Source organism: Vicia villosa, linkage group LG1 (assembly GCF_029867415.1).
Source record: "Vicia villosa cultivar HV-30 ecotype Madison, WI linkage group LG1, Vvil1.0, whole genome shotgun sequence".
Taxonomy (NCBI): Eukaryota; Viridiplantae; Streptophyta; class Magnoliopsida; order Fabales; family Fabaceae; genus Vicia; species Vicia villosa.
The window spans coordinates 32,094,875-32,121,959 of NC_081180.1; the positions used below are offsets into that span (position 1 = coordinate 32,094,875).

At 33.6% G+C, this 27,085-nt stretch overlaps 3 protein-coding genes across 6 annotated transcripts; 2 read left to right on the forward strand and 1 right to left on the reverse strand.

Annotated features, from left to right (window-relative positions):
* Positions 1 to 9,163: 9,163 nt before the first annotated feature.
* Positions 9,164 to 12,552, forward strand: LOC131607538 (uncharacterized). The gene is made up of 2 exons (XM_058879557.1): positions 9,164 to 11,718; positions 11,799 to 12,552. Exons 1-2 carry the CDS (start codon positions 9,164 to 9,166, stop codon positions 12,550 to 12,552), a joined length of 3,309 nt encoding a protein of 1,102 aa, XP_058735540.1.
* Positions 12,553 to 12,950: 398 nt separating this feature from the next.
* Positions 12,951 to 15,780, forward strand: LOC131603936 (uncharacterized). The gene is made up of 6 exons (XM_058876413.1): positions 12,951 to 13,492; positions 13,693 to 14,178; positions 14,257 to 14,460; positions 14,556 to 14,648; positions 14,738 to 14,845; positions 15,392 to 15,780. The coding sequence occupies exons 3-6, from the start codon at positions 14,371 to 14,373 to the stop codon at positions 15,734 to 15,736; spliced, it is 636 nt and encodes a 211-aa protein (XP_058732396.1). The 5' UTR covers positions 12,951 to 13,492; positions 13,693 to 14,178; positions 14,257 to 14,370; the 3' UTR covers positions 15,737 to 15,780.
* A 3,972-nt stretch (positions 15,781 to 19,752) lies between these two features.
* On the reverse strand, positions 19,753 to 26,412 carry LOC131633251 (uncharacterized). Of its 4 annotated transcripts, XM_058903960.1 has the most exons (7): positions 26,285 to 26,412; positions 25,920 to 26,186; positions 24,473 to 24,559; positions 23,481 to 23,642; positions 23,294 to 23,380; positions 23,119 to 23,193; positions 19,753 to 22,054 (listed from the first exon to the last, which is right to left on the reverse strand). In XM_058903960.1, the coding sequence occupies exons 2-7, from the start codon at positions 26,112 to 26,114 to the stop codon at positions 20,111 to 20,113; spliced, it is 2,550 nt and encodes an 849-aa protein (XP_058759943.1). In that variant the 5' UTR covers positions 26,115 to 26,186; positions 26,285 to 26,412; the 3' UTR covers positions 19,753 to 20,110. The 4 variants fall into 4 exon arrangements, with proteins under 4 accessions (XP_058759943.1, XP_058759952.1, XP_058759963.1 ...); XM_058903969.1 differs by having other exon boundaries at positions 23,119 to 23,190; positions 25,920 to 26,401; XM_058903980.1 differs by having other exon boundaries at positions 23,119 to 23,190; positions 23,481 to 23,633; positions 25,920 to 26,400.
* Positions 26,413 to 27,085: the final 673 nt, after the last annotated feature.

Genomic DNA, 27,085 nt, shown 5'->3' on the forward strand with positions numbered 1-27,085 from the left:
TATTCATCTCCTTCTGATTATTTACAGCTTTTAGAATAAAGTCCTTTTTATTTAATTGATTAAGCATATTTCATCAATTTAATTTTATGTGCACAAGTTGGTACCATGTCCATTTCTAATACTTGGAATCCAATAAACATATAGAGCCAATAGATAGTGCAATCTAACTTTAGCTATGTCAGTTTATGTAAGATGATTTTTTTTTACCTAAGTTAGTATAGGGCCGTGGGACATTGCTCCATTTTTTATATGTGCACTTTATTTCTAATTAGTCTCATGTCAGAAAGATTATTTGTGTCCCTAATATATTTATTGTTCTTTTTTGGTATCAAGTAATTAGATAGGTTTGACTAAGTAATTTTATTAAATATGAAAATACCCTTCTAAATATTATAATCCAAAATTTAGTCTATGAAAAGTAACTCAATAATTTGTAAGCTAACTTTTCACCGCGTAAGTGATGGAGATTCTAAAAGAAAACATAAGTTATTAGTCACAAAACTAAAGATTAAAAAAAGAATTATTTTATAGTTCAACTGGCCAATTTATATGCAAAGCCCAATTTATAATGATAACAGAAGTTTCAAGTAGTACAATTATGGGGGATCAAACAACCCTATCCTCTACCTCCACAATAGCCGATTGAGTGTTTGTTTTGGTTTTGAAGTTGATATTGGTTTGTGATTTTGGTGCTCATTTTATGGATTCGATTAATGGTAGAATCGATGGTATGAGATGAAGCTTTTTTTCTGCGAGCTTAATTTTTAGTTGCTTTGACCTTTATCTTTGGGGTTCATTGTGTTTGTTTGATTGTTTTGTTGGTGGTTGTTCTTTTGTTGTATTTTATTAGTTTATTTGATAATCCTTTAGGTACTTCTTATATTGCGTGACTTTTTTTTTTTTTTTTACTTTGGTGATTTTCACTTTTTATTAATATATTATTTTGTCATTAAAAAAAAATCAAATGCAATCAATGGTATCAAATTGTCTCTCTAAAACTATAAATGCAAGAGAAAAAAATCTTCAAAACAGTCCAACAAAATACAAACAAAGGAGTTTGTTGTATCTAAAGGGTTGAGGTAAGGAGATCCTCTTTTTCCTTTTCTTTATGTTTTGGTGGCGGAAGGTTTTACAGGTCTTGTGAGACAATTTATAGAAGTTGAGGAATTTTAAAGATTTGCTATTAAGGGGTCTACTTGGGTGGACATTCTTCAATTTGCAAATGATACTTGAATAGTGTGTGATGGTTGTTGGAAACACATTTGGACGATTAAGACGGTGCTTCGGGCTTTTGAACTTGTTTCGGGTCTTGGTATCAATTATCACAAAAGAATTGATAGGCATTAATTCTAACAATCATTTTTTGGAAGTGGCGTCTCACTTTCTTTTTAGTAGGATGGAGGATAGCAACTTTTATTTTCTTGGTATTCCTATAGGTTTCAATCCTAGAAAGGAAGCTACGTGGAATCCTCTTTTGTTGAAGATGAAGAATCGTTTGAAGGGGTGGACAAATCGCTTCTTGAATTCGGAAGGCAGAATTACTCTTTTAAAGTTCGTGCTTAGTTTGTTGACTATTTTCACTATGTCTTTTTACAAAATGTCGTTGAAAGTGGTGAAAAAGTTTACTAGCATTCAAAGTAAGTTTTTATCGGGGGGAATTCATTGGATAAAGTGGAAGGATGTCAATTTAACTTTTGAGAAAGGGGGTTAGGTGTTAAAAATATTGAGTTGTTTAATTTGACTCTTCTTAACAAGTGGAGGTGGAGAATTCTTCAAGGTCATAATTCGCTTTGGTATAATATTTTGAAAGCACGTTATAAAGACTTATCTTCTAATGTGTTTTGTGTTGGAGAGGAATTTAAAGTTTCCTCTTCAAGTTCTTTTTGGTGGAGGGATATTTTAAAAATTGGATCTTTATACTTGGTCGATCCTATTGTTGATTGTAGTATGTTTATCATTCATAATGGTTTTAATACTCCGTTTTGGGAAGCCAAGTGGTTGGAAAGAAGTTCTTTGAAAGAGGAATTTTCGGGTTTATTCAAGGCTTCTATTAACTCATTGTATCTTTGGCATGATTTTTGTGAAAATGGCCTTTAGTCTCTAGTGTAGACCTTGATCTGGATCTAGGATCCTTTCTTTTGTTATTTTGTGGAGATCTCAAAGGGATCAGAGATTTGGATTCTGAGGATTCGTAGTCGAAATGATTATTGATAGAATTGACAATGATATATATATATATATGTGTGTGTGTGTGTGTGTGTGTGTGTGTGTGTGTGTGTGTGTGTGTGTGTGTGTGTGTGTGTGTGTGTGTGTGTGTGTATTCTATTTTGAACATTCTTGGAACTAAGATCTAAAGAAGTTACGAATAAGTAAATTAGTGAGTGTACGTAAAATTGTGGAAACCACAAGAATCGAAAGTCATCCCCTATAGACGGCATCTTTATTTCGTTGGGGAGCCATAGTTGGATGCAATTGTAGAAGTGACAATCTTGAACAGTAGTGTTGAGCTCCTTCACGGTGGTGTAGAATGAACCTACATGGTTAGCACTCCAATACCCAAGTCAGTTCAAGCTTTAAGATAAGTATAATGAAACTCGAGACCAAAAAATGTACATTGTGCTTAGCATGTGAACTGAGTTTTATACCTTATGTCAACTGGGGTGCATTTAAGATGAATCAAGCCTTTGTCGTTTGGGCCTCCCACTAGCCCAGAATAATATGTATATGTGTGTGTGAGGGGTGTGTATGTGTGTATACATATTCTGTTTTGAAATCAGAATTGGAGTAAGGAGCGGTGGTAAAGGCATATTAAAGCTTCGGTTGTGGTAGAGAATGGGATGATCATAGTGTTAGAATTCCAACACTCAAGTCAGTATATGAGGAAGAAAAGTGAATTGAAATTAGATTTGAAACTGAGTACGTTAATTTGGTCTCTTCTCTATAAATAGTAGAGGGAATAACAAACTTGTTATTTGTTAGGAGTAAAATGTGAAAAGTTGTTGGATGTGCATGCAATGATCATCTGAAGGAGAATCTGCATGTGTTACGAATATTCTTGAAGGATTGCAATTACTTCAGAGAGGTCATTCGATCGTTATGGTCAGTACAGAACAGTTGCTCCCCAATCCTGTGTCTATACATAGCAAGACAATGGTTTATTGATATAGATCGGCGGCCAAACGCTCTCCCAATTATTTTTGAAAGATAAAAAGGAAATATTTCAGTTTCTTGAAAACTAGCGTCTTTATTGCTCCATAGTGATGAACAAATGACTTCAAACACAAGAGGGGTGAATTGCGGTATTTAAATTTTACGATTATTTTTGTGACTGTCTTAAATATATTTAAAATCGTGTTAATAATTTATTAAGGATAGATTATATGACAGCGGAAATAAATACAATAAGTGAATATCATAAATTAAAGAGGATAAAGGTTAGAGAAATTGCACTAGAGATTTATTCAGGTTTGGCCGAACGAATGCCTACTCCTGTTCCTAGGACCTCTTTTATTTAGGAGAAAAAATTTCAGAAAAAAAAAAAAAAAGATCCACTGTTGAAATTAAATTGCCAATCGATTTGGATCTTGCTCCAATCGATTAGAAGCTTTAAAAATTGAAATTCTAGTACATCAGACTCAGATGTCCTATAAGGATGTTGAGACATCTGATCTGACATTAATAACACAGGCAAGAAAATAACAGTACTGAAAAGATAAAAACACACATAATTGTTCACCCAGTTCGGAGCAACTCTCCTACTCTAGGGGCATACCAAGCCAAGAATGAGATCCACTATCAATAGTATCAATTTGAAGCTAAACAACCTCCAGTTTATAACTTCTCACTTAATCCCTATCCAATGCAATCTCTACCTAGGTCCTTCCTAGATATGGAATCTCTTCATCCCACTTCCAATCACCTCAGTGATCTAAAGAAAATGTAGAGCTTAAAAAAATTGTGTGAAATAAAGTGGAGGCGGACCTCTTTTATTTAGGAGAAAAAAATTTCAGAAAAAAAAAAGATCCACTGTTGAAATTAAATTGCCAATCGATTTGGATCTTGCTCCAATCGATTAGAAGCTTTAAAAATTGAAATTCTAGTACATCAGACTCAGATGTCCTATAAGGATGTTGAGACATCTGATCTGACATTAATAACACAGGCAAGAAAATAACAGTACTGAAAATATAAAAACACACATAATTGTTCACCCAGTTCGGAGCAACTCTCCTACTCTAGGGGCATACCAAGCCAAGAATGAGATCCACTATCAATAGTATCAATTTGAAGCTAAACAACCTCCAGTTTATAACTTCTCACTTAATCCCTATCCAATGCAATCTCTACCTAGGTCCTTCCTAGATATGGAATCTCTTCATCCCACTTCCAATCACCTCAGTGATCTAAAGAAAATGTAGAGCTTAAAAAAATTGTGTGAAATAAAGTGGAGGCGGACCTCTTTTATTTAGGAGAAAAAAATTTCAGAAAAAAAAAAGATCCACTGTTGAAATTAAATTGCCAATCGATTTGGATCTTGCTCCAATCGATTAGAAGCTTTAAAAATTGAAATTCTAGTACATCAGACTCAGATGTCCTATAAGGATGTTGAGACATCTGATCTGACATTAATAACACAGGCAAGAAAATAACAGTACTGAAAATATAAAAACACACATAATTGTTCACCCAGTTCGGAGCAACTCTCCTACTCTAGGGGCATACCAAGCCAAGAATGAGATCCACTATCAATAGTATCAATTTGAAGCTAAACAACCTCCAGTTTATAACTTCTCACTTAATCCCTATCCAATGCAATCTCTACCTAGGTCCTTCCTAGATATGGAATCTCTTCATCCCACTTCCAATCACCTCAGTGATGTTGTACAATTTTCAGTCTCAAGGGCTGTACCAACTGCCTAATTTCCACAATCTTATATCCATATAATATAAGACACACTTCCATGATGATGAGACACACTCCTATGTCGACCAGGAAGCCGCACTTTCGTCCATACTCAGTCTTGACTCTAGACTAAGAACACCATCTTGGAGTTCACTACAACATTTTTACCCTATTGCAACGCCTAATTTTTAAACGGTAAAATAATTGTTCTCATAGAGAGTAATATGCAACAAATTTTATATTTTGTTGCAGTAGTGTATAGTTTTTTTGAAAATATTAGGCAATGGCGCAAAACCGTTTGTGTAGATAACAATGTATCTTTTTTCTTTTGCAAAGGTGTCAATATAAAATTTTATTATTTAAATAACATATTTTTATACATCTGTCACCGTTCTCTTTTCTTTAATTAAATATGAATATTTGAAAAAACTGACGTTGGCTAGAATCGAAATGGGTTGAAATATATGGATTGTAACAAATCCGTTCCCTTTCATGAATCGAGTCCCTAAATTCATACCGCGAAAACCGAAAATTCTTCCCCCCAAACTCATACCGCGAAAACGAAAATTTTACCCTCAAACTCACCAAAATCGTCGCTTCACGATTCTCACGATTCTTCCTTTCATGAACCGGGTAATCTAAACCTTTCTTCTCATGATTCTTCACCCAAATCAATCAGAATCCTAACGCTAACCGTTTCTTCTCACGATTATTCTCCCAAATCATAACCTAAACTCCATCTACGCGCATGATTCTCTCCTTCTACTAAGAGCTTCGCCGCCCTAGTAAGTGATTCGCTTCAACTAAGAGCTATTTCCCCTATTATACGAGCTTTGTTGAACTCTCCTTCAACTTTTTCCCTCTTTTCCTATGAATCTAACCCTTTCTTCTTTGGTTTTAATTTTTGTACAAATAGATTTGATTTACCCTGCTAAAACTACTCGGTAGCTGAGACAACCAAGGCTATTATTGTATTGTGATACCAACGGTGTGCGAGAGCTTGATTTGTCTTGATAAAAAGGTAACTAGTTGCAGTAATTAACGTTAGTGTAACATGTTCATTATAAATGTTCTCTATGTATTCTGATTAATGATAAGATAAGGCAAAGTTCTATTAGTTGGTATGCCCAAACTCAAAATCCACACACACACCAACTGTTTGATGCTATGTTTAATTATTTATTTCACCTTTCTAAGGACTAATTGTTGTTGTTCTGTACCAAATTACCAATATGATCGGCTTTTCGGCATACGATAGTGGTTTAATCATGATTGATTGATATTTGGGTTCATACCATGTGATAAGTATATTAGGCTTTCTTTGGTAAAACATAGCCAATAGCTAATTGTTGATAAGTTAGTTAATGTCTAATGTGTTTATAGGGGATATCGGATAAGCTAGCAATTTGAATCTGTTGTGTTTAGCTTCAGTTGAACTATTTGATAAATATGAAATAAGAAAAATTATATAAATAATGACAGAGTGTTTAACTAATGGCTAATATGTTCATATGTCTATTGTTTGTGATTGTCATGCAAATTTCTTGCTAACAAAAAGAGTGTGTTTGAAAGAAAAGAAAGTGCATGAGACATGAAAGAGAAGATATATAGAAAATATATATAGAAGCTACTAATATTGTTGTTTGGTATTAATGTTTAATGATAGTAATTAGATTGAACTATCTATTTAATTTTGCACACTATTTTTTCTTTTTTACTAAAACTGTTCCTCTATTGTTTACTCTTTTTTGAAACTAAAATTTTCTCAATTTTGTGTTCTTTGTTGTAGATATTGTTAATCAAAGATAAAGTTACACAAGTGATTCTTCAATTAATCAGGTGAGAAATTATAGAGCTTGTTTTTTACTTTTGAATTATGCTTTGGAATCATCAACTTTTGGGTGATTTGAAGTTTGATATTTCTATGATTTTGATTGTTATAATTCCATCTTGATTAGTTAATCCCTTAAGCATGTGTTTATATTTGTGGCGTTATCGTGTGTTTGGTCATTTTAACAAATTTGAGCTTCACAAATATCATGTCCATAAAGCGTTGGGATGCGAGATTATGCCATCTAACTTGAACTGTTTATTCTTTTTATTTGGGCTGAATTTCTTACTTCTCAAATCAATTGCAAATTAATGAACTCGGTATTTACTTAATGCGTAGTTTATGAAAAGACTCTACAAATTGAGAAAAAGTTTTCATATTTATTTGATTGGCTGCCTCTTATTTCCGAACTGTTAATTTAGTGCAGCAGAGATATATGAATGCAGATTCAATGCTGTCACTTTAAACATAGCTGAGATATATGAATGCAAATTCAATGCTGTCACAGATGCACAGATTCATGCATTTAGTGGAGCAGAGACAGTTCGATAGAGGTCTGGTTCAAAAAATATGATTTTTAATTTTTGAGTTATAATTTAAAATATAAAATTTAAATTGTTTGAAATTGATCAAACAATATCTATTGCATCGAATGCGTGCATGATAGGGACCAAATGCATGCATGATAGGAACCGAGTGAAATCTACATCCTGAACATATATATGAAGTCTATGTTTCGGAGGTCGCATTTTATCATGATTTACAACTTTTGATGACACTGTAATTCACAATTTAAAACTTTGCTCCTATTACATTAAAAGAGATAAGAACAACTGGGCAAATAATGAAAACTTTCAGTATGTAAATGACATAGTGATAATAGTGATATATAGTATTGCTATGTTAAAGTCTTTAATTCCTTTTTTTCTTCATTTTCTTCAAGGGTCAAAGTTTTTTGGCAGATTCAATCTAGTACATAACAACTAGAGTTCATTTTCTATCTCAAAGGACCGGAGATCCGAAGTATCAGCAGAAGTTCATATCCTACACACTGAAGCTACAATTATTTCTGTCCAACTCACATTATACCAGGTTTGTATTGATACCTATCAATGAAACTTATTGGTCTGGTTACCTGATCTTCTTGAATCTGATGTAAATGCCTAGTTTGTGTTACTTGTTGTATGATAGCACATCTACCATGTTGAGTTACAGCCCTATGCCACCACTTTTTAAAGTTTCTGTTATTTCTTTTTCAAAAAGTAAGGTCTATTGGCTCCATTATTTTTTGACTACATTTCTGTTTATAGAAAGAGAACAAAACCTGCTTATCACAATCTGTTGAGATGAGTTAGTGTAGGCCATTTTGTATCTATGTACATATTATATATAAGCAGCTTCATGTAAATATAGAAAAAGATAATTTATCCCTATTAAAGCAAATTCTATCATCAATTTTTTGGAGTAACTAATATCCCATGTAACATATATATTGGTGTTTTTTAACTTCAACATATGTATAAAATACAAACTTCTTAATACCTTAGATGTGTGTAATACTTTATGCTGAGGTTTATGAAATACTATTATTCAAGAGATAGTTATCTACAATTTTTTGTTCAAGTCAATTCAATTGACTTGACTTTTGATGGTATTTTGTATTTTTATTTTCTTGGTATCAAAAATAAAATTTGCATTTCCCACTACATATATCTAATCTAGAAAGTTTGGTGGCAAAATTTTGACATAATTATCACATAGCACTATCACTTCAATTTTTCTACCACATGCTGTTCTACTTTTTTGTTCAATAAATAAACTTGACTTGTGATGATATTTTATATTTTTATTGATCTAATGATGTAACGTGTCGTATCTAGTATTTAAATCCATGTTGGAAGAGAGAGATAACCATGCTTATAGTAAGAATGTTAATGAATAATTCTTCTTGATAATCTTTACAGCCCCATGAAATTTATTCAACACACTAAATTATATTTATCTATTCACAACAAGATATATATAATGATTTTTCCAGCCCCCATGAAATTTATTCAACTACACTAAACTATTGTGATATTTTTGTTCTTTATTTAAGATATATAGATTGATGTTTTGCCCCCACAAATCAAAATTTATGGATCCTCCATTAGCATATGTATTCCCATATAGTTATCAAAGTGTAGATGCATGCATGCATACACATGTAAAAAAAAACATATAATAGTTTACTGTGTTTTTAAATAATTCATTGTTATTGTTCATGTAAACCTTTTTTCTCTCACCAACTTTTTGTTTTTGCTTGAATTTGAATATTTTCTGATAAGTATTAAGTATAAGAATATGTTTTTGCACCTTTGTGTTTTTGTTTAATTAGTCTTTTACTTATATTTTTTATTGACATATATGGTAGTCTTTTCGTAAACCGGATGGACAAGGAATGGACAAAGTTAAATCCCGCAAGTATAGAGTACCAAAATGGTCTTGATTTTTTTCTAGATTATGCATACACCAAAGGAAAACCCCGCGGGAAAGAGATTTCATGTCCTTGTTTAAAATGTTATAATAGAAACTGGTTTACAAGGAATGAAGTACGAAATCATTTAATCGCATTTGGATTTCAAAAAGGATATGATGTTTGGGTTCGACATGGTGAGAAGAAACCAAAACCTGGTGATCTTAATGATAATAATATGAATCATGAAGAGGATCAAATTGACGATATTGGTGGATTATTGCATGAAAGATTTAGAGATGTTGTACAAGAAAAAAATGAAGAAAGTGTAGGCCTCAACGAAGATGCAAAAAAGTTCTACAATCTAGTCGAAGAAGCCAAACAAGATTTGAATCCGGGTTGCAAAAACTTCTCTAAATTGTCATTCACCATTCATCTTTATTTATTGAAATGTCTTTATGGTTGGAGCAACGTGTCATTCAATGCTCTCTTAGAGTTGTTGAGAGAAGTTATGCCTTCATTGAACATCCCTGATACGTTCAACAAAGCTAAAGGCATGATAAAGGACTTAGGGTTGGATTATAAAAAGATTGATGCTTGCCGTAATGATTGTATGATATATTGGAAAGACCACGAGAATGATACTTCTTGCCATGTTTGCGGTGCTCCACGGTGGAACGAAGATGTAAAAGAAAATGATAAAGTTGAAAAAAATCATAAGTCTCACAAAGTTCCTTCAAAAGTTTTGAGACACTTTCCCTTGATTCCAAGACTTCAACGACTATATATGTGTTCAAAGACAGCTAGCTCATTAAGGTGGCATGATGAAGAGCGTTCAAAAGATGGAAAGTTGAGGCACCCTGCAGATGGAGAAGCATGGAAAGAGTTTGATAAATGTCATTCTGAATTTGCTGATGAGCCGCGTAATATAAGACTTGGATTGGCCAGCGACGAATTTAATCCATTTCGAACCATGAATTTGTCTTATAGTACTTGGCCCGTGGTATTAATACCATATAACTTTCCACCTTGGTGGTGCATGAAGGCTGAGTATTCTATGTTGTCTTTATTAATACCTGGACCATTTTCACCCGGGAATAATATTGATGTGTACCTTCAACCTTTGATAGAGGAGTTGAAAGTGTTATGGGATTTGGGTGTAGAAAAATATGATGCATCACTAAGTCAAACTTTCCAAATGCGGGCAGCTCTCTTGTGGACTATTAGTGATTTTCCTGGGTATGCTATGTTGAGTGGGTGGAGTACAAAAGGGAAACTAGCATGTCCTTGTTGTAATTATGACACTAATTCAATATATTTAAAGAATAGTAAAAAGGTGTGTTATATGGATCATCGTGTTTTTTTGCCTGAGGATCATAAATATAGTTCAAATACTCGGAATTTCAATGGGAGCATAGAAGATAGGCCACCACCAGAGTTGTTAACTTGGGAACAAATATCAGAGAAACTAAAGGACGTCAATAATGCTTTTGGGAAGTTGCAAAAGAAAAGTAATAATGGTCCATGGAAGAAGAAATCAATATTTTTTGAGTTGCCATATTGGAAGCATAATACTTTACGCCACAACCTTGATGTGATGCACATAGAGAAAAACATATTTGATAGTATAATTGGGACTTCGTTGGATATCCCAGGAAAGACAAAAGATCATAAAAATGCACGTTTAGACTTGCAAGAGATGGGTATTAGAAAGAAACTTCACCCCAAAGAGGTAGATCAAGGTAAAAAGTCAGTGTTTGCAAAAGCATGCTTTTCCATGACTCCAAAGGAAAAAACTACTTTTTGTTCTGTATTGAAAAATGCAAAAATACCAGATGGTTGTGCTTCAAACATTTCAAGATGTGTTCAACTTGGTGATAAGAAAGTTAGTGGATACAAGAGCCACGATGCACATTTCATGTTGCATTACTTGCTTCAGGTGGCTGTAAGAAGCACAATGGCAAGCCAGGTTGCACACCCATTAATTCGTCTTTGTTCATTTTTTCGTTGTTTGTGTCAAAAGGTGATTGAGGTGGGAGACTTGGATATCTTGCAATCTGAGATGGCAGAAACACTTTGCCAATTCGAGACAATTTTTCCCCCGAGTTTCTTTGATATAATGGTTCATTTGCCAATACATCTAGTGAATGAGGTAAGAATGGGAGGACCTGTTCAATTTCGGTGGATGTACTTTCCAGAAAGATATCTAGGAAAATTGAAGGGTTATGTTCGTAATAAAAGTCGTCCTGAGGGTTCTATTGCTGAAGGTTATTTGGTTGAAGAATGCTTGACATTTTGCTCTCGGTATTTGCATAGTGGTGTTGAAACAAAATTCACTAGAATGACAAGGAATAGTGATAAATGTGATCCTCGTGAGGTTGAACATGAAATTTCAAGATCTTGTCATAATGTTGGTCATCCTATTGGAGGAAAGAGAAACGGTGAATCAATTTCTTTGGATTGCAAATCAAGGAGTTTAGCCCATCGTTACATCTTATTCAATCATGAAGATGTCCAAAAATATATAAGGTAAATGAATATACTTGTAGGTTCCAATTACATAAAATAAATGTTTTACAATAACTTTAACAGTGTAATTTTAATTGTAGTGAGCATGAAAATGCAAATTCCAATAAGAGAAAGGGGTGGAGCAAAGCAAAGAGTCAAGGGTTAGATTTTGTTGAATGGCTTAAGAAGCGTGCATTGTTAAGTGATGTATCTGGAAACCTTAGGAAGCTATCCAGAGGACCAAATAGCATTGCACGGAGTTTTTCTGGCTATGTGATTAATGGATATAGGTTTCATACAAAAGGACGTGATGCTAGGCGTAAAACACAAAATAGTGGTGTGACACTAGCGGCAATAACTGAAAGTTTTTCAAGTATAAAAGATGAGAATCCAATAACACAATCAATAACTTATTATGGATTGATTAAAGAAATAATTGAGGTAGACTATTATGGTAAGTTGAAGTTTGTGTTATTTAAATGTGATTGGTTTGAAGTTGAAAAGGAAAAATATGGAATGACTTGTGTTTACTTCAACAAGAGATGTTACATGAGTGATCCTTTTGTATTGGCTTCTCAAGTGCACCAATGCTTCTACATTCAAGATCCTTTTGATTCAAATAAACATTATGTTATGAAGTCTATTCCGAGGGATTTTTTTAACATGAATGATCAACCAAATTCCAATCCCCATGAGCCGTATAATTGTGATCTATCAGATCATGCAGTGAATCTAGCTTTGAGCGATGAAATTTGTGAGGCTGAATTTGTTAGGAATGACATTCCACCCACAATTGTTGATAATTTCATACCTGTGCCAGATGTTATAGAATCTGATGACGATTCAAATTCATAACAATTTTTTATTTATGTTATGAGTTTCAATGATATTAAGGTATTAATACATTCATGTATTATATATGTATTTGTTTATGAATATCAGATCTAGGTATGAGCATCATTACTATTGTTATTGACATACTGCTTGTTACATACTGCTTGTAAACATTCCTGTATTTGAGAAGAATCTGATATTTGTGAAGAATTTTTTATTTACATACTGCTTGTTAACATTCCTATGTTTACATACTGCTTTTTAACATTCCTATGGTTAACAGAACTGCTTCATTTTTATTGTTGCATGGTTTATACATCAAAATGACTAATAGTTATAACTTTTTAATAATCATCTTTTTTTACATGCTGTTTTGCATTTATTGTTTGATTGTTTCTATTGCAGGAAAATGGCAAAAAAGAATGATTTTATGTTTGATCTCCAAGCTAATTCTAGCATAGATTTAAAGCGGAAGATGAAAATCAAGGTTGAAAATGAAAAGGCTTTAAAAGACAACACAATAAATCAAGGAAGCAATCATATAAACACCAATGTTGGAAACTTTCAAAAGTTGGACCATCGAAAGCAATCAAAAGTAGAAGTCTCTAAGAAAATGGTTGAGTTGAGCAAAGTGTCTGTTCAGAAAAATAATAAGAATCGGTTGGAAGTAGAAGCCTCTAAGAAAACTATTGAATCGAGCAAATCAGAAGTAGAAGTTTCTTATAGAGTTGCCAAGCTGAGCAAAGTGCATGTTCTAAGTAATAACAAGAGACAACTAGAAGTAGGAGCCATAAAGGAGAATAATAACAAGAGGCAACTAGAAGTAGAAGCCACAAAGACGAGCAAAGAGCATGTTCTGAACAATAATACAAAGAAGAAATTGAAGTCTACGGTGGATCATCAAGTTAAAGGTTCGATTGAATCACGAGTCTCAAAGAACACCAATGAGCAAACCAAAGAGGTAAGTTATAAAGGAATAATTATAGCTTTAATCTATGTTTTCTTAAATGCAATATAGCTTTAATACTGTAGTCCCTAAAATTGTGGGCAAGTTTAGGTTTCTTTCTTCTACACCCATGACTTCTTATGCAATATTATTTTTTTAAATGGATTTTTAATTAGTATTGGTTGATATATAGCTCATTATTCATTTAAATTCAGATTCTGCAAGGCCTCAACAACACTATGAACAAGTCCCGTCAAGCCTTTGAGAAGAAAAAAAAGTATTCCAAAGTGTCCAGCCATGCCACTTAATGAATATCTCGATAAAAATAAGGGACAAAATGGAGTAGAGGAATTTGACGATGAAGACATAGAAGAAAATGAAATGGAAGAATATATGGAGAATGGTAGCAACCATGATGGTGAGGAAGTTGAGGGAACAAATGTAAATAAAGCTGAAGGTAATACATTAGGTGCTTCATCCTCGGGATTAATAAAAAAACGAGGAAAGACTTAATGTCGGAAGATTCATGCACGGGAATTCAAAGATAGACAAGAGATCACCTTGAATGAAGAAGGACAACCAATTGGGCCAGATGACAAGACAATGTCTGAACTCAGTAGTTTTTTGGGGACACTAGTTGGATTGCTTTGGGCAAATATTGGGAGGAATGCAAAATAGATCCTGTGTGGGATTTTGTCAATGTAATTAATTTTTTATTTGATTTTGTGTCTGTTAGCATATTTTAATGTATATATCTTTCTAAATATATATTTTTGCAGGAAAAATACATTATCCCAAAGGAAGGAAGGAAAGCTGTAATTGCTATTGTAAATGATGCTTGGAGGCGATACAAATGCTTGCTTAAAAAGAACCATTTTAGTAAGTATAAAACCATGCGCGAGCAGCTAAAGAACCGTCCACAAGAAGTACCAGAAGAAGATTTTAAAAAGCTTTTGGAGTATTGGAGAGATGAAAACACTAAAGTAAGCTTTTTTTTGTGAATAATAGACTGTTGAATGAGTTTTCTTTTGTGTTCAACATTTGAAATTAAAGTAAATTTCTATATCAATGAATGTAGGAAGTAAGTCATCAAAATGCCCAAAATATAGTTCAATTGAAATGGAGACATCGAATGGGGAATAAAGGCTTTGCTGTTATAAGAGAAAAAATGGTATTCTATTTTAAATTATTCGCATTTAATTAGATGTACCCTCACCCAATTTAATTAATATTCGCATACTTTTGTTTTATTTGGTTTAGCGTGAAAGTAATGAAGATAAAGAACCTCCGACTCAAGCTGAAATGTTCATTGCTACTCGACAAAGTAGAAAAAGAAAGGAGTTGGATCAAGAAACCAACCATGCAATTGTAAGTTATCGTTGTTAAGTGTTATTGTTGTGTCCAACAGTTATGTTATATAGTATACATGTGCAATCCATATTTATTTTAAAATATAGTACAGCTATAGAATTTATAGATATAATATGTGCAAGCTTATTGAATTATAGTATTTATTTTAAAATATAGTACTGCTATAGAATTTACTGCTATAGAATATATAGTATACATGTGTTATTGTTATTGTTGTGTCTAAATGCAGTACCATATATTGAATTTATAGGTATAATATGTGCAAGCTTATTTAGAATGTAGTACTGTTCTATAGAATGAAGTGTAGTATGTTACTCAAGTTTATTTAGAATGTAGTACTGCTATATAACAGTATTTGACAAGTTTCTTGTATATTGAATACTATTGTTCTATAATATCAATTTGTGAAGATAATATTTCCCGAAAGTATATTATGTATGTTAATAATATTTAACAATATTTATGTATGTTGAACATACTGTTAGTGTTTTGATTTCTCTGTTATTTGCCTTTTATTTACTACTACTATATTATGTATGTTAGACAAAGCTTCAAGACTTGATTGAAAATCATGGAAAAACTTCTTCAGAAGCTTTTGAAAGCGTATTAGGCAAACAAAAACCTGGGAGAATGCGTTGCTACGGAAGAACCACAACACCGACTCTCTTGAAAAGAAATGAAGAAATTGCAAGACTTAAAAGAGAGCATCCTGCTGAGGTTAGACAATTTAATGATAGGATACAGGAGATGGAGGAGAAACGTCGTCAAGACAAAGAGGAAACAGATAGAAAAATTCAGCTTCTTCTTAAGACCGTTTTGAATCAAAATACCTCAGTTGAATATAGATGCCCTGGCAGCTTTGATATCAACTCCTGCAACCGATGCTAATAGTGTCTTACGTTCTTCTACATCAACACATGCTCCAACTAATGATCAAGTAAGATTGAATTTTTTCCGTTAATTACTTTGTAATTTTAGAGCCTTCAGATAATAATCTTATTTAAATTATATAATTTTTATTTTGCTGGTCATGAATGATAATATCAATGAAGATTTTCAATCATTCGAAGATGAAGAGACTTAGATGTAGATGTTTCACTTTATTTTTATATATTGAATATGTTATTTTGATTATGAATGATGATTGAGAATAGAATATATTTCAAGATGTTTTGTTGATTCTGAATTAAATGTCGACATTATGATATGTAATTTGAAGTTGTTTTGTTCATTTTGAATCAATTATTGAGTTTAATATATATAATGAATTATGTTATTTATTATATATTTTATTTAAATGAAAGATCATTTTAAAATTTGTATTTGAATATTATGATATCAAAAAACATTATGAATGATCTATTATCAGGATTACAAAATTAAAATCATTTTTGTAAAAAAAAAAAAAAACTTTCTTGCAACGGTTATAAACAGTTGCTGTAGTATTAAAAGCGTTTCCGTAGCCTTCGAAGAAGAAATTCAAATATTAATCTATTAGAACGGTTTCAAATCAACTACAGGAAAAACCGTTGCTGTATTCCATGAAAAACCGTTCTCTAATAAAATCAATATAGCAACGGTTTTTATTTGACAACGGAGTATAACCTTTGTTGTATGAGGCCGTTCCCTAAAGAAAAATACAACAACGGTTCTGAATGGGGCGTTGCCATTGGAAAAAAAACCGTTCCCAAAGGCTAGAGCAACGCCTCGGTCTGGAACAGCCAAAAAACCGTTCTCAAATGTAAAGGCAACGGTTTTTAAATATTTTGCAACGATTTTTTTCCATTCCCGTACAGTTAAAATGTTGTAGTGGTTGCTTAAAAGCTTCCTCCAAGAACAACACTCAACTCATTACCTAAATGCTTTTAAGTGAGAACAAGGTGCCCATCCCACAAAACAGGTGGTTTCACCTACCAACACAACCCTTATAATTTTACATATTGGTTGACTTCTAAACCTAGGTTACAAAATTTTATTTATAACTTATTCCCAACTGGACTTGGGCTTCTAATCACAGCCTCATTAGCTGTTACAAATCTCCAAAAGATTATCCTACAAAATAGGTCTTCAATCAAATCTTCCTAATAAATATCATAGAAAATATTCATTCAAACATATTCTGATTTAATTCTTCCAGATCTTTCATGTGCCACCTATGATTGCATAATATTGGTTAGTAATATTATGCATTGTTATTAATTGCTGAGTCAGATTCAATCAACAATAGTTCTGATTCAGGCGCGATATCGAATGGCTTGCATAGGACATCTTCTTCGACATGTGGTCCAGATGTTGAAACAAATCAACTCAACATGTTTCTTTGTCAAATAGAACTTCCACCTACTTTCTCTTATAAGTTATATATCTTATTTAACTAATTGCTACTATATTAGTTTTACCAAACATAATGCAAATTCAAATTATAGAGAAATAACAAAAATAATTGAATACGATTAATTATTTAAAAGGAAAGAAAGGATACAAAGTTATTATAAATCATTAAGATCATGTCCTAATCGTTTGATTAGATGTTTAACCTTTCTCTAGTCGATTTGCTTAATGCTCTAATTGATTGACTGATTAAAAAAAGTTTTTGCAGTTGATTGACTTAAGTCCCCCAATCGATTGGGTAGTTTAAAAAATCTTTTAAAAGATAGTGGACGATTTCTTAATCACTTGAATCGATCTTGAAAATATTTTTAGGATATAAAAAGGTTAGAAAAATACTTTTATGTGCATGTGTGTGTGAAATTTCTTAGAACTTAGGAGTTATTTCCTTACTTTTATAAAATTCTGACTACTCAGACAGACACAGCTTGCCGAACTTTCAAACTTTCTCTCTTTCATTATTCTGAGCCTTCAAGATTCTTTGTCAGATGTCTCGATCATATAAGCACTTCAATCTTGAGTCTCTTTTCTTGATGAGGCTTGAGATGTTTTTTTAGTTGGGTCACCTTCATCAAAGAGTTGAAAGCTATTGCCCCCGACTTCAACACCACAATTGTTGTTGTTGTTGTTGTCAACAAAACTTCAGAGAGAATTTTTTTACGGGATTATCAACTTTATACCTGCAAACAAATAGATCCACACATACTTCAAACGTCTTTTCAGAAGTATCATCATCACGATCTTTGATAACTGAAACACTCGAATATTGTGTGAGTGATTTGACACAAATGGTATAATCTACTCTCTTTTGCATGCTTGAGTGTGATTCTTCACAAATCGGCATATCCTCTCTTTAAGTCATTTTCTCAATTTATTGGTTATCCTCTTTTATGATATTCAGCTTTCATGCATCTATAAAAGTTAGTGCATTATGGATAAAAAAATCTCCGGAGAGTGCTCACAAATCTCATAAGAATGCTCTATCTTCGTGGGTGGAATATGTTTACTCCTCCATCATTTCTACTTTTGCTAGAGAAGGCAATCTTTATGGGACATTTCTTGAAGTTGGTCCATCTTCACATTGGGGTGTCTAGATCCCGAACGAGAATGAAAGGATATGTAGCGAGTATGGAAATTGTGTCACTCCATTTTATGAATGTACTTTCTCAACTATGGGTCTTTGTCCGCCCTTCACTGTGTTCGTTTAATTAGGCGCTTCGCGTGAATCATCTTCCAATTAGATCTAATGGTGAAAGTTCGCAAGAGATTGAAATTATGTGTTCCGTGCTTAAACGATATCGCATATATTCCTCGTGTCTTTTCTCGTGGTGCTTACAATTGAGGCTTGGTGTGTAGACCTTTTGAACGGCACAGAAAGAGTGAAGACATAAGTTGCCATACAACTCACTTGAGCTATACTAACTAACGTCAGAAATTAACAACGTGAAGATAACGCAATACAATGACACTGATGAGAAGTGCTAGGAGCATAGTAAAAGGTGTCAAGAGGCAATTGAATGTGAAGGCAACTGTGACCGATAGAAAGTGTGGAAGAGAGTGCCAGAAACAGAATTGAGTTTCATTGCGGTGAATGTGCCACTGCCAAAACAATTATGGCAATATAAGCGAGAAAAAAACATTGTCGCAAAAAGAAAAAAATTGATCCTACTCAATTCTAAACTAGCCTTCATCACTGATTTAATTTTCTAACTAGTTAACATGATATGATAAACTTATATAATTTTCACATGATATGATAAACTTATATAACATGATATGATAAACTTATATAATTTTCACATGATATGATAAACTTATATAATTTTTAACTAGTTGAAAATTAAATCAGTGATGAAGTGAGGAACTTATATAATTTTTAACTAGTTGAAAATTAAATCAGTGATGAAGACTAGTTTAGAATTGAGTAGGATTTATAAAATATAAGTATTTTATTTGTATAATCGAAACTTTTTCGACACATTAAAAATGTAGGTTTTGCCCAAGGTCCGATAGCATATTTTCTATATATTACCTCAAGGATCCTTTCAATAGATTTTTGCAAAAAAGAGAAAGTGCCTTTATCTTCTCTACCATGTAATAAATTCAAATGAGCTCAAAAAAGAATTCAAACATTTTTACTTTCTTCTTTTCCCACCCACATAATTTTTCAAAACAGCTCTAGTCCATGTTGTTTCCGGATTTACCATCCACGTGCAAAAATAAAACTATTTTTTTCCATCCGGATTGAAAAAAAAAAAAAAGTGTGGTTTTTAAGAAAACAAGGCGGATGGTGAAAATAGCTCTCCAAAATATTATTACATCCTTGTAGGACATCCTTGCAGTATATCCCTATGCAAGATTGCACAGAAGAAAAGAGAAGGGCATCCCTCATAATGCTACATTGCCAGCCCATGCAAAATATATACAGGCAGTTTACCTGCATAGCAAATAGCAACTGGGAAAACGCCCAAGATGCAATAATTGCGCCCATTGGGACAGAATTAGAAAGAGTGAACTTCCTCGGATTATAAATGGAATTTCAAAACAACTATCCACTTTTCAGTTTTCTCAATATAAGCACATGACCTCTATTCTTGAATATGAACTAAATTAGCCTCTAGAAAATAAAAACACAATCCGAATCAGATCTACACCTCAAATTTCAAAGGTGGGCACTAACACTAATCAAAACACAGCCTCCACCAGTAACTGACCTCTAAATTTGAGAATTATAAGGACAATGAATCACAAAAAAAAAAATTATTCCCTGAATTGAACATATATATGTTACAAATGCTATGGAAGGATTAAACTACCTGCTAACTAACTCTGAGAGGTGGGGCAGGAACAATGATAAAACCATGCATACAACACTCATGAAGATTTATTTAATGTTACTCCACTGGGCAGGAACCTAATACGGCTACAACTTTTTAGCTTGGCTAGAGCTTCCTGTTGCTTACCAAGCAAGAGATCCACATAAACTGCAGTGAGGGTAGCTTCTGGACTGTTGGGCAATATGGACAATGCCTGGGTAACCAACATACTGGCTTTCTCAAATTCACCTTGCATTGCAGACATTACAGCAAAGTTTGCATAAATTGCTGCACGTGCCTCCTCTGGCTTGAGGAAAACAATACTTTGCGTATCCTGAAGAGAACCCTTGGCAGCAGTGGATCCAACATTTACCTCTTCAAATTCAACAGTCCTCTCTACTTGCAATTTCTCACAGTCCTCTTGGCTGAATGGCAATTCAACATTGTTTCCTCCAGACAAATAATATGATAAGTACTCAGCAGCTTCCTTTGGTCTGTTCAGTAAGCAAAGAGCCTCTGCCGCATAAACATGGCCTAAAAAAAGGTAAATTCTGGAACATTCTGGAAGTTCAAAGAGAGATTTTGCAGCTGCTAGTGCCTTCACAGGATTGTCCAATTCTAGCTCCACATAAGCTAAATTAGCAAGAACAGCTTGCTTAACCAATTGATTATCTCTTCTACAGACATCTTCATAATACGATAGGGAGTTCTGAAAGAGTTCCTGACTAGCTCCTCCCTTCTGTTCTTTTGTGTCCCCATTAGAATTTACCTGACCTAAACCTATTGATCCTGAAAATGCCTTTGAATCAATAACATGCGAATTTTTACGACTTGAATTCTTTGAAGGTAACACTTCACTTGTATCATTCTCCACAGAAGAATTAGAGGGCAAGCCAGATTTCAAACGATTTGTACTGTACGAGTCTAGCAAGTGAAGAGCATTCAAGAGACACTGTCGAGCAAGGGACATCGATAACTTCAGACAACCATCTTCACTTGGACTATGTTCATTCCCTCTGGATGATTCCAAGTGTCCATTACCTGGAATTTGATCTTTCACAACAAGTTGCCTCCATTTTTCCAACCCAACAACGCAAGCTCCAACCTCCAACTTCTCTGAAGGAACCCGACATGATTTGATCAGGCCCTTTTCTAAAGCCATCAGACAGCATTCTGAGAGTCGGAGCCACAAGAGAGGCTGTTTGTAGAAGACTAAGCTTGCCTTCTGAAAACATCGAGCTGCAAGTATTGGCTTTCCACAAGCCAAGTGCTGCATACCACAATTATAAATTATAAGGAGAGAAATATCCTGCGAGAAAGTGCTCAGCTTTATTGGTTGCTCCTTTCTCAAGGACGAACAATTAGTTAATGCTTTTGAGAAGAAAATTGAGGACGTCTGATATTTCCCAAGCTGATAATAAATGCACCCAAGATTGTTGTTAAATATGCTTGAAAATTCTGTGTCCGTCCTATTACTACTTGATGCCATCAATAGCTTTATGGCCTTGCGGTGGTTACCACGAGCATATTCAAGCTGAGATTTCAAAAGCAAAGCCCTGGATGAATCTCGTCCACGTGCAATGTTCATAGCCAGCTTGACTTCTCTTTTTGCTATCTTCAGGTTCCTAGTAAGAATTAGAAACTGTACTTTGTAAAGTTGCAACTTGAGCTTTAAATCAAGAGAAGAAAACCTGTCAACCAAAGCTCTAGAAAGAACATTTGAAGACGGGCCCGTTGGCCTAGTTAAATTTTGTCCACCCATATCCAAAATCATGGCTTCATAATCAAGCCCATCTTCAGACAAAGTTCTGGATAGATGATTTTCAGATGTATTAGCACTTGAGCCTAAATCAGAACTGGATGGATCAGCAGCAGATTCACTAATGGTGACAGGTGCAGACTTAGAGATTAGATTTGCAGATTGTTGCTGAGCTGTATTTCCATAGTCGCCTTGACTCGCAGTACCACCACTAAATAGCTTCTCCAGATAAGTCAACACATCCTAAACACAGACCCACAGCTCAGAACAGTGCACTTGTACAGTTAAAGAAGCTAAGAAAGTGGACAGACAAAAATAAATCTATTAAGCCATTCACTAACAAAACTCAGACAGACTGCAACTAGGAAAGTTCAAGAATATATGCCAACTACCAAGAAATTTTCACATCATCATTAATCAGAAGGAAAAAAAAAGTCAGAGTCAAGTAAACCCAGTTGTAGAACAAACTTTCAGTTTAATCACATTAGTAAAGATGATAGAGTAGAATTTACAAAATGAATCGTTTTAGCTCCTGATATATTCTTGTCTATTATGCTGTTAAGTACAAAAACCGGAATAGAAGAAAAACCAGAAGTATGGATAACAGAAAATGAGTCCTCTCTACAAGATGAATAAAACTGTTAAGTAAAAGACAATGGTTCTAAGCCACACCGAAACCAATTGATATTTTTAAGATACTCCCACCCCCCTTCACCCTCCTTTCTATATTTCTCCTATGTCAATTACAGAGCGTTTTGAATGGGTGTTTCCAATATTTCCCAGCCTGTCCTCCTAAAAACAGTGGTTCTAAGTCTAACATACGGAATGAGATAAATAATTAGATATAACACCTAAAATTTTCTCTGCATGGACCCAATTTAAAATCAGTATAAATTGATTTTCTATTTCAGATAACTGAGGCTTACTTGTTAAGTATATGATTCTGCACAACAAAGATAACCTCCAAATAACTACCAATAAAGGATCAAAACAGATTACAAAAACAACCAAGCCTTAACTGGGGTCGGCTGGACAAATTATCGATGAAAACATTCAGCTGTTATGCTCAACAATATTAGTTTGGGAAGAAACGTTTGAGTTGCAAAAAGAGAAAGACAGGTTCATAGTTCAACTGTTTAATGTAAATTTAAATTGAAAAATGCATAGAAATTACATAACACAGAAGCACACATGTAAAATACACTCGTTAGATGAGAAAATCGTGGTTGGCAGCAAACTATTAAGCAAAAGACCTTGCAATCATTAAAAAAGTGAACCAGCTAATAAAATTATCGTACAGAACTTACAGCTGATTTTGATGCATCATGGCAAGCAAGGCTAGCATCAAGCAGCAGAAGACAAATATGTAGAGCTGTTGACTGCTTCAGGAAAGAGCACACAGAGGAAGGGTCAAAACAAATCCATTAACACCTCCATTGTAATTTTTAAAAAGAAAATAATGTCAAATAGTATAAGACATACGTCAGTTATGGGGTCAATCCTTTGAAATAGGGGCTCCAAAACTGATACCGTCTTTGCATAGTCATGAAGATGAAACCAGATGATGGCCTAGAGACATTAAAATAACAAAAATCACATCATGAAATATAATCAAAACAACAATTTCCAAAATTAAATTAAATTAATATAGAGATCAAAATAAGCATACAATATTTAGAGCTGCGGCAGTAGATTCAAATTCATCTGGATGTATTGTGTCAGTATTATTGCTTCCTTTGGATCCAAAAGCAACTTTATTTGCGACGTTGTTAACTGGCTCTCCTTGATCCCCAGAAGTCAGGGTAAGCTCGTCGTATTTTCTCTGAATGAACTCCCAAAGAAAAAAGGAGAAGTAGTTAGTACAAAATAACAAATAAATAGAGATGAGAGCTTAAGCTGCAATTTTATAAATACAAAACAGCATTAAATTGATTTCAAAAGGTTGTATTTGAATGTGAACCACGCTTGATCCTTTCATTGGAGGAAACAATGACAGAAGCGAGAACATAAAGGTCAGCAAACTGTAGGCATATAAACAAGACTTCTTATCTTCTGCACCAACTTTTATTTGATTAAGATTCTAAGAGAAAACCATATTCCACTCATCACTACCGGTATTGCCTAACTTCTAATACTATCTTTCAGGTGATGTGCGTGAATATTTTCCTTCTTTAAGAATATCAGAGACCAGGAAGATGGAATTCAAACAAAAAAAAATTGTCACCGATCACAGAATACTAGGTACAATAGATAGTGAAAAATTATCTGCTTGTTAAAATGAAAGAAACAATTCACAGATTAAAATATATCAATAACAAATAAGGCATTCGTCAATTAAAAACAATCATTCCATCTACTGAAGCCGTGTGCCAATTTGGAAATTAATGGCCCCAAAATACTTACATGAATAAGTATAAAGGGCTCGGAAGTTAGATATATTTTTAGTTTACAAAAGCACAAATAATGACCTAGGTCTATCTTCATTTCAATCTTGCCGTTTTGATCTCAACCAGCGTCAGTATCATTCCATTTCAGTTTTCTATTATATAATGGTAAATAAGAATTGGCTTCCCAAATTACCAACCATGAAAATAAAAGTTATTGCAAAATTGAGACAGAAATGTAAAAGAATGTTATATTATATGTATAAAAGTAACATACCTTGATGCCGTAGATTACTTCAAGCAACTTTTTGGGATCTGAACAACCATCTCGGAAGAATTCTGCAATTGCTATATTATGAAGGACCTGAAATATTTGGCAGCATTACGACTTAGAGAAAGGGATTGTCAAAAGACAGCATCATAAAAAATCACAATGTCAAGATACTGCAAGGCCTTCCCACCAAAACTATTGTCCTTTGCTTTTAGCAAGCTTGAATATGGATGATAAAGAATTTCATTGTACTGTGAACATGATTGAAGACGCAAATACCCTCCCCAAAATTAAACACATATTAACTATTTAGAACTCTAAACCCTAAACTTGCAAGAGATTCCTGAAATGCACAAACACCAGATCCATAAATTCAAAAACCCATACGTGCACACAACCAAACAAACAAATGATGGTTCCATTTTATTTCTTCGATAACAATCACTTTTGCATGTATACATACTCCAAGGTTCCTTCAATTATTTAAATTATATTCATCATACAGCATACTTAACTATTCATTGTTAGAATACAAAAAGACATAAGAAAGGACTATATGTTGAGAGCCAAAAGGCCCAAGACATTTCAAATACGAAACACGTGAAGGATGTGCACAATCTTAACCAGCCAGGAAGAGAAAAGTTACAGTGCAACCAATATATTTTCACATGGCTAGCATGGAGATTGGTAAACAGTTTGCAGTTGTAATTTATGCAAAGATCATTACTCAATTTACCACGTTTGACTTAGAGATAGACTTTAAGTGAAACCAGTAGCCGTCATATATACAAAATTACCGAAAATCAAGTAGCATTAGCGTCGCTAATAGCAAAACAGCAAAATACGACTTATAAAAACTGTCCTTAACAAGAAAAAGAGCTCAAAATCCCTCTTCTGGCACGCGCGATCGTCAGATCATTCAAACTTTCTATAGTGGGATCCAAAACATCCATAACCGTAACCGTTTCATCTCCGATCTAACAAATTTCTCCTGTCGTTATGCATTACTTAAACCGCATCACATCAAACACTGAAATGAATGCATTCCCACAAACATCTGCTCAAAACAGTTAAGCAGCTTAAAACAAACTCCTCCAACTTATATTCACATACATCCTACCCTCGGAAATTCACAATTTCACATCAACATATGAACTTACACACATTTAACATCTACAGCCACATAACACTTAACTTAACTGCAAGTGCTTATTAGATAACAGTTTGCATATTAGATAACAGTTAACAGAAGGTACCAAAAACGAAATTCACCTACTCAAAAAAAATAACAAAAACCGAACCAATAAATCAATCAATTGAAGTATATGAATTACTGTAGAAAACCTAGAACCAAGCCAATAAAAGCATCGACTAATTTTTGTGGATAACAAAAAAATCAAAATCGGAGCAATTAGTATCAAAGATGAGATATGAGGATAATCTCATCGATTACCTTTGGATCGTTAGGTTTCTTTTGCAAGAGCTGATTCATAACCTCGACGCATTCAACGAACTTGCCAGATTGATAATGCACAGCAGCGTCTTTGGCGAGAGAGAAAAGGCCGTCGTCAACTTCCGCGGCGGCAGAAGGAGCATCACGGTTGTTGGTTGACGGAACAGAAGGTGTTGTTGATTCACGAGATTCCATAACGAGATCGAGTAATCAGAATACACAAATCTTGGTATGAAAGGGTTTTGGGGAAGAGAGAGAGAAAGAGCCCTAAAATTGAGTGAGGAAAAAGTGAAGTGAAATGAATCTAAATCTGAATTTACATTTAAAATTGAAGTGAAAAAGAAAACATGGTGGAAGAGAAAAACCCTTGCTCTTTGTTTTTGGTAGCTTAGATAGAGAAGAAGAGATGAGTGAGAGTCGAAGATTGGAATGAAAACCTATACGCCGATTTGGGGCAGGTTCAGATAGGAAGAGAGTGGAAGTTTTTTTTTTCTTTGTCTTTTTAAATAATAATAATAATAATAATAATAATGCATAAATTAATTTGCTTCTTTTTTATTTTCTTTTTAAATAATAGAAATTATTATATCACAATCTCATTCTCAGCCCATTATTTAGTTAAAAAATAAATTTACAACTAGGAAAAAGCTCCAAAAATAAACAGAAAATATGAGACACTAAATCCTAAATCTCTTAAACCAAAAATAAAGTTAATTTTTATTTACAACTCCTGTAGCAATTTATCACCATGTTTGTAAGATGCTTGAAGTAAAATATATAAAAAGAAATAATTATGATAATGATAATAATAGTAACAAATCGAAATTTTTATTCAAATAATCAACCTTTTCAATTTATTTCTCAAAGCAACTTACATTTGAATTTGGAGATATTTTTCAAAGTAAACTTAGTTTAAAAAAAATTGAAACGCAGAATTGTTATCGGTTGAATTGACGCTAGTATTGTAAAAGTAAGAAGTGTCGCCAATTGAATTGGCGACTCAATGCATTGTAGTCAATCTCATTGTTGATTGTCTATATTTTATAAGAGGTGTCGTCAATTGAATTAGTGCCTTCATTAAAAAAATATTGTACAATATCGCCAATTCATTTGATAACATCTCTTATGAAATGCATGCAGTTGTCAATTCAATTGGCGACACTTTT

Excerpts from the sequence above, each read along its gene's own strand:
- LOC131607538 (XM_058879557.1), top strand. The coding sequence starts at position 9,164 with ATGGACAAGGAATGGACAAAGTTAAATCCCGCAAGTATAGAGTACCAA. Across the intron at positions 11,719-11,798 it reads GATGTCCAAAAATATATAAG|TGAGCATGAAAATGCAAATT; the intron begins GTAAATGAATAT and ends TTTTAATTGTAG.
- LOC131603936 (XM_058876413.1), top strand. The coding sequence starts at position 14,371 with ATGCGCGAGCAGCTAAAGAACCGTCCACAAGAAGTACCAGAAGAAGAT. Across the intron at positions 14,461-14,555 it reads GGAGAGATGAAAACACTAAA|GAAGTAAGTCATCAAAATGC; the intron begins GTAAGCTTTTTT and ends CAATGAATGTAG. Across the intron at positions 14,649-14,737 it reads CTGTTATAAGAGAAAAAATG|CGTGAAAGTAATGAAGATAA; the intron begins GTATTCTATTTT and ends TATTTGGTTTAG.
- LOC131633251 (XM_058903960.1), bottom strand. The coding sequence starts at position 26,114 with ATGGAATCTCGTGAATCAACAACACCTTCTGTTCCGTCAACCAACAAC. Across the intron at positions 23,194-23,293 it reads GGATTGACCCCATAACTGAC|CAGTCAACAGCTCTACATAT; the intron begins GTATGTCTTATA and ends TCTTTCCTGAAG. Across the intron at positions 22,055-23,118 it reads ATGATGCATCAAAATCAGCT|GATGTGTTGACTTATCTGGA; the intron begins GTAAGTTCTGTA and ends GTCTGTGTTTAG.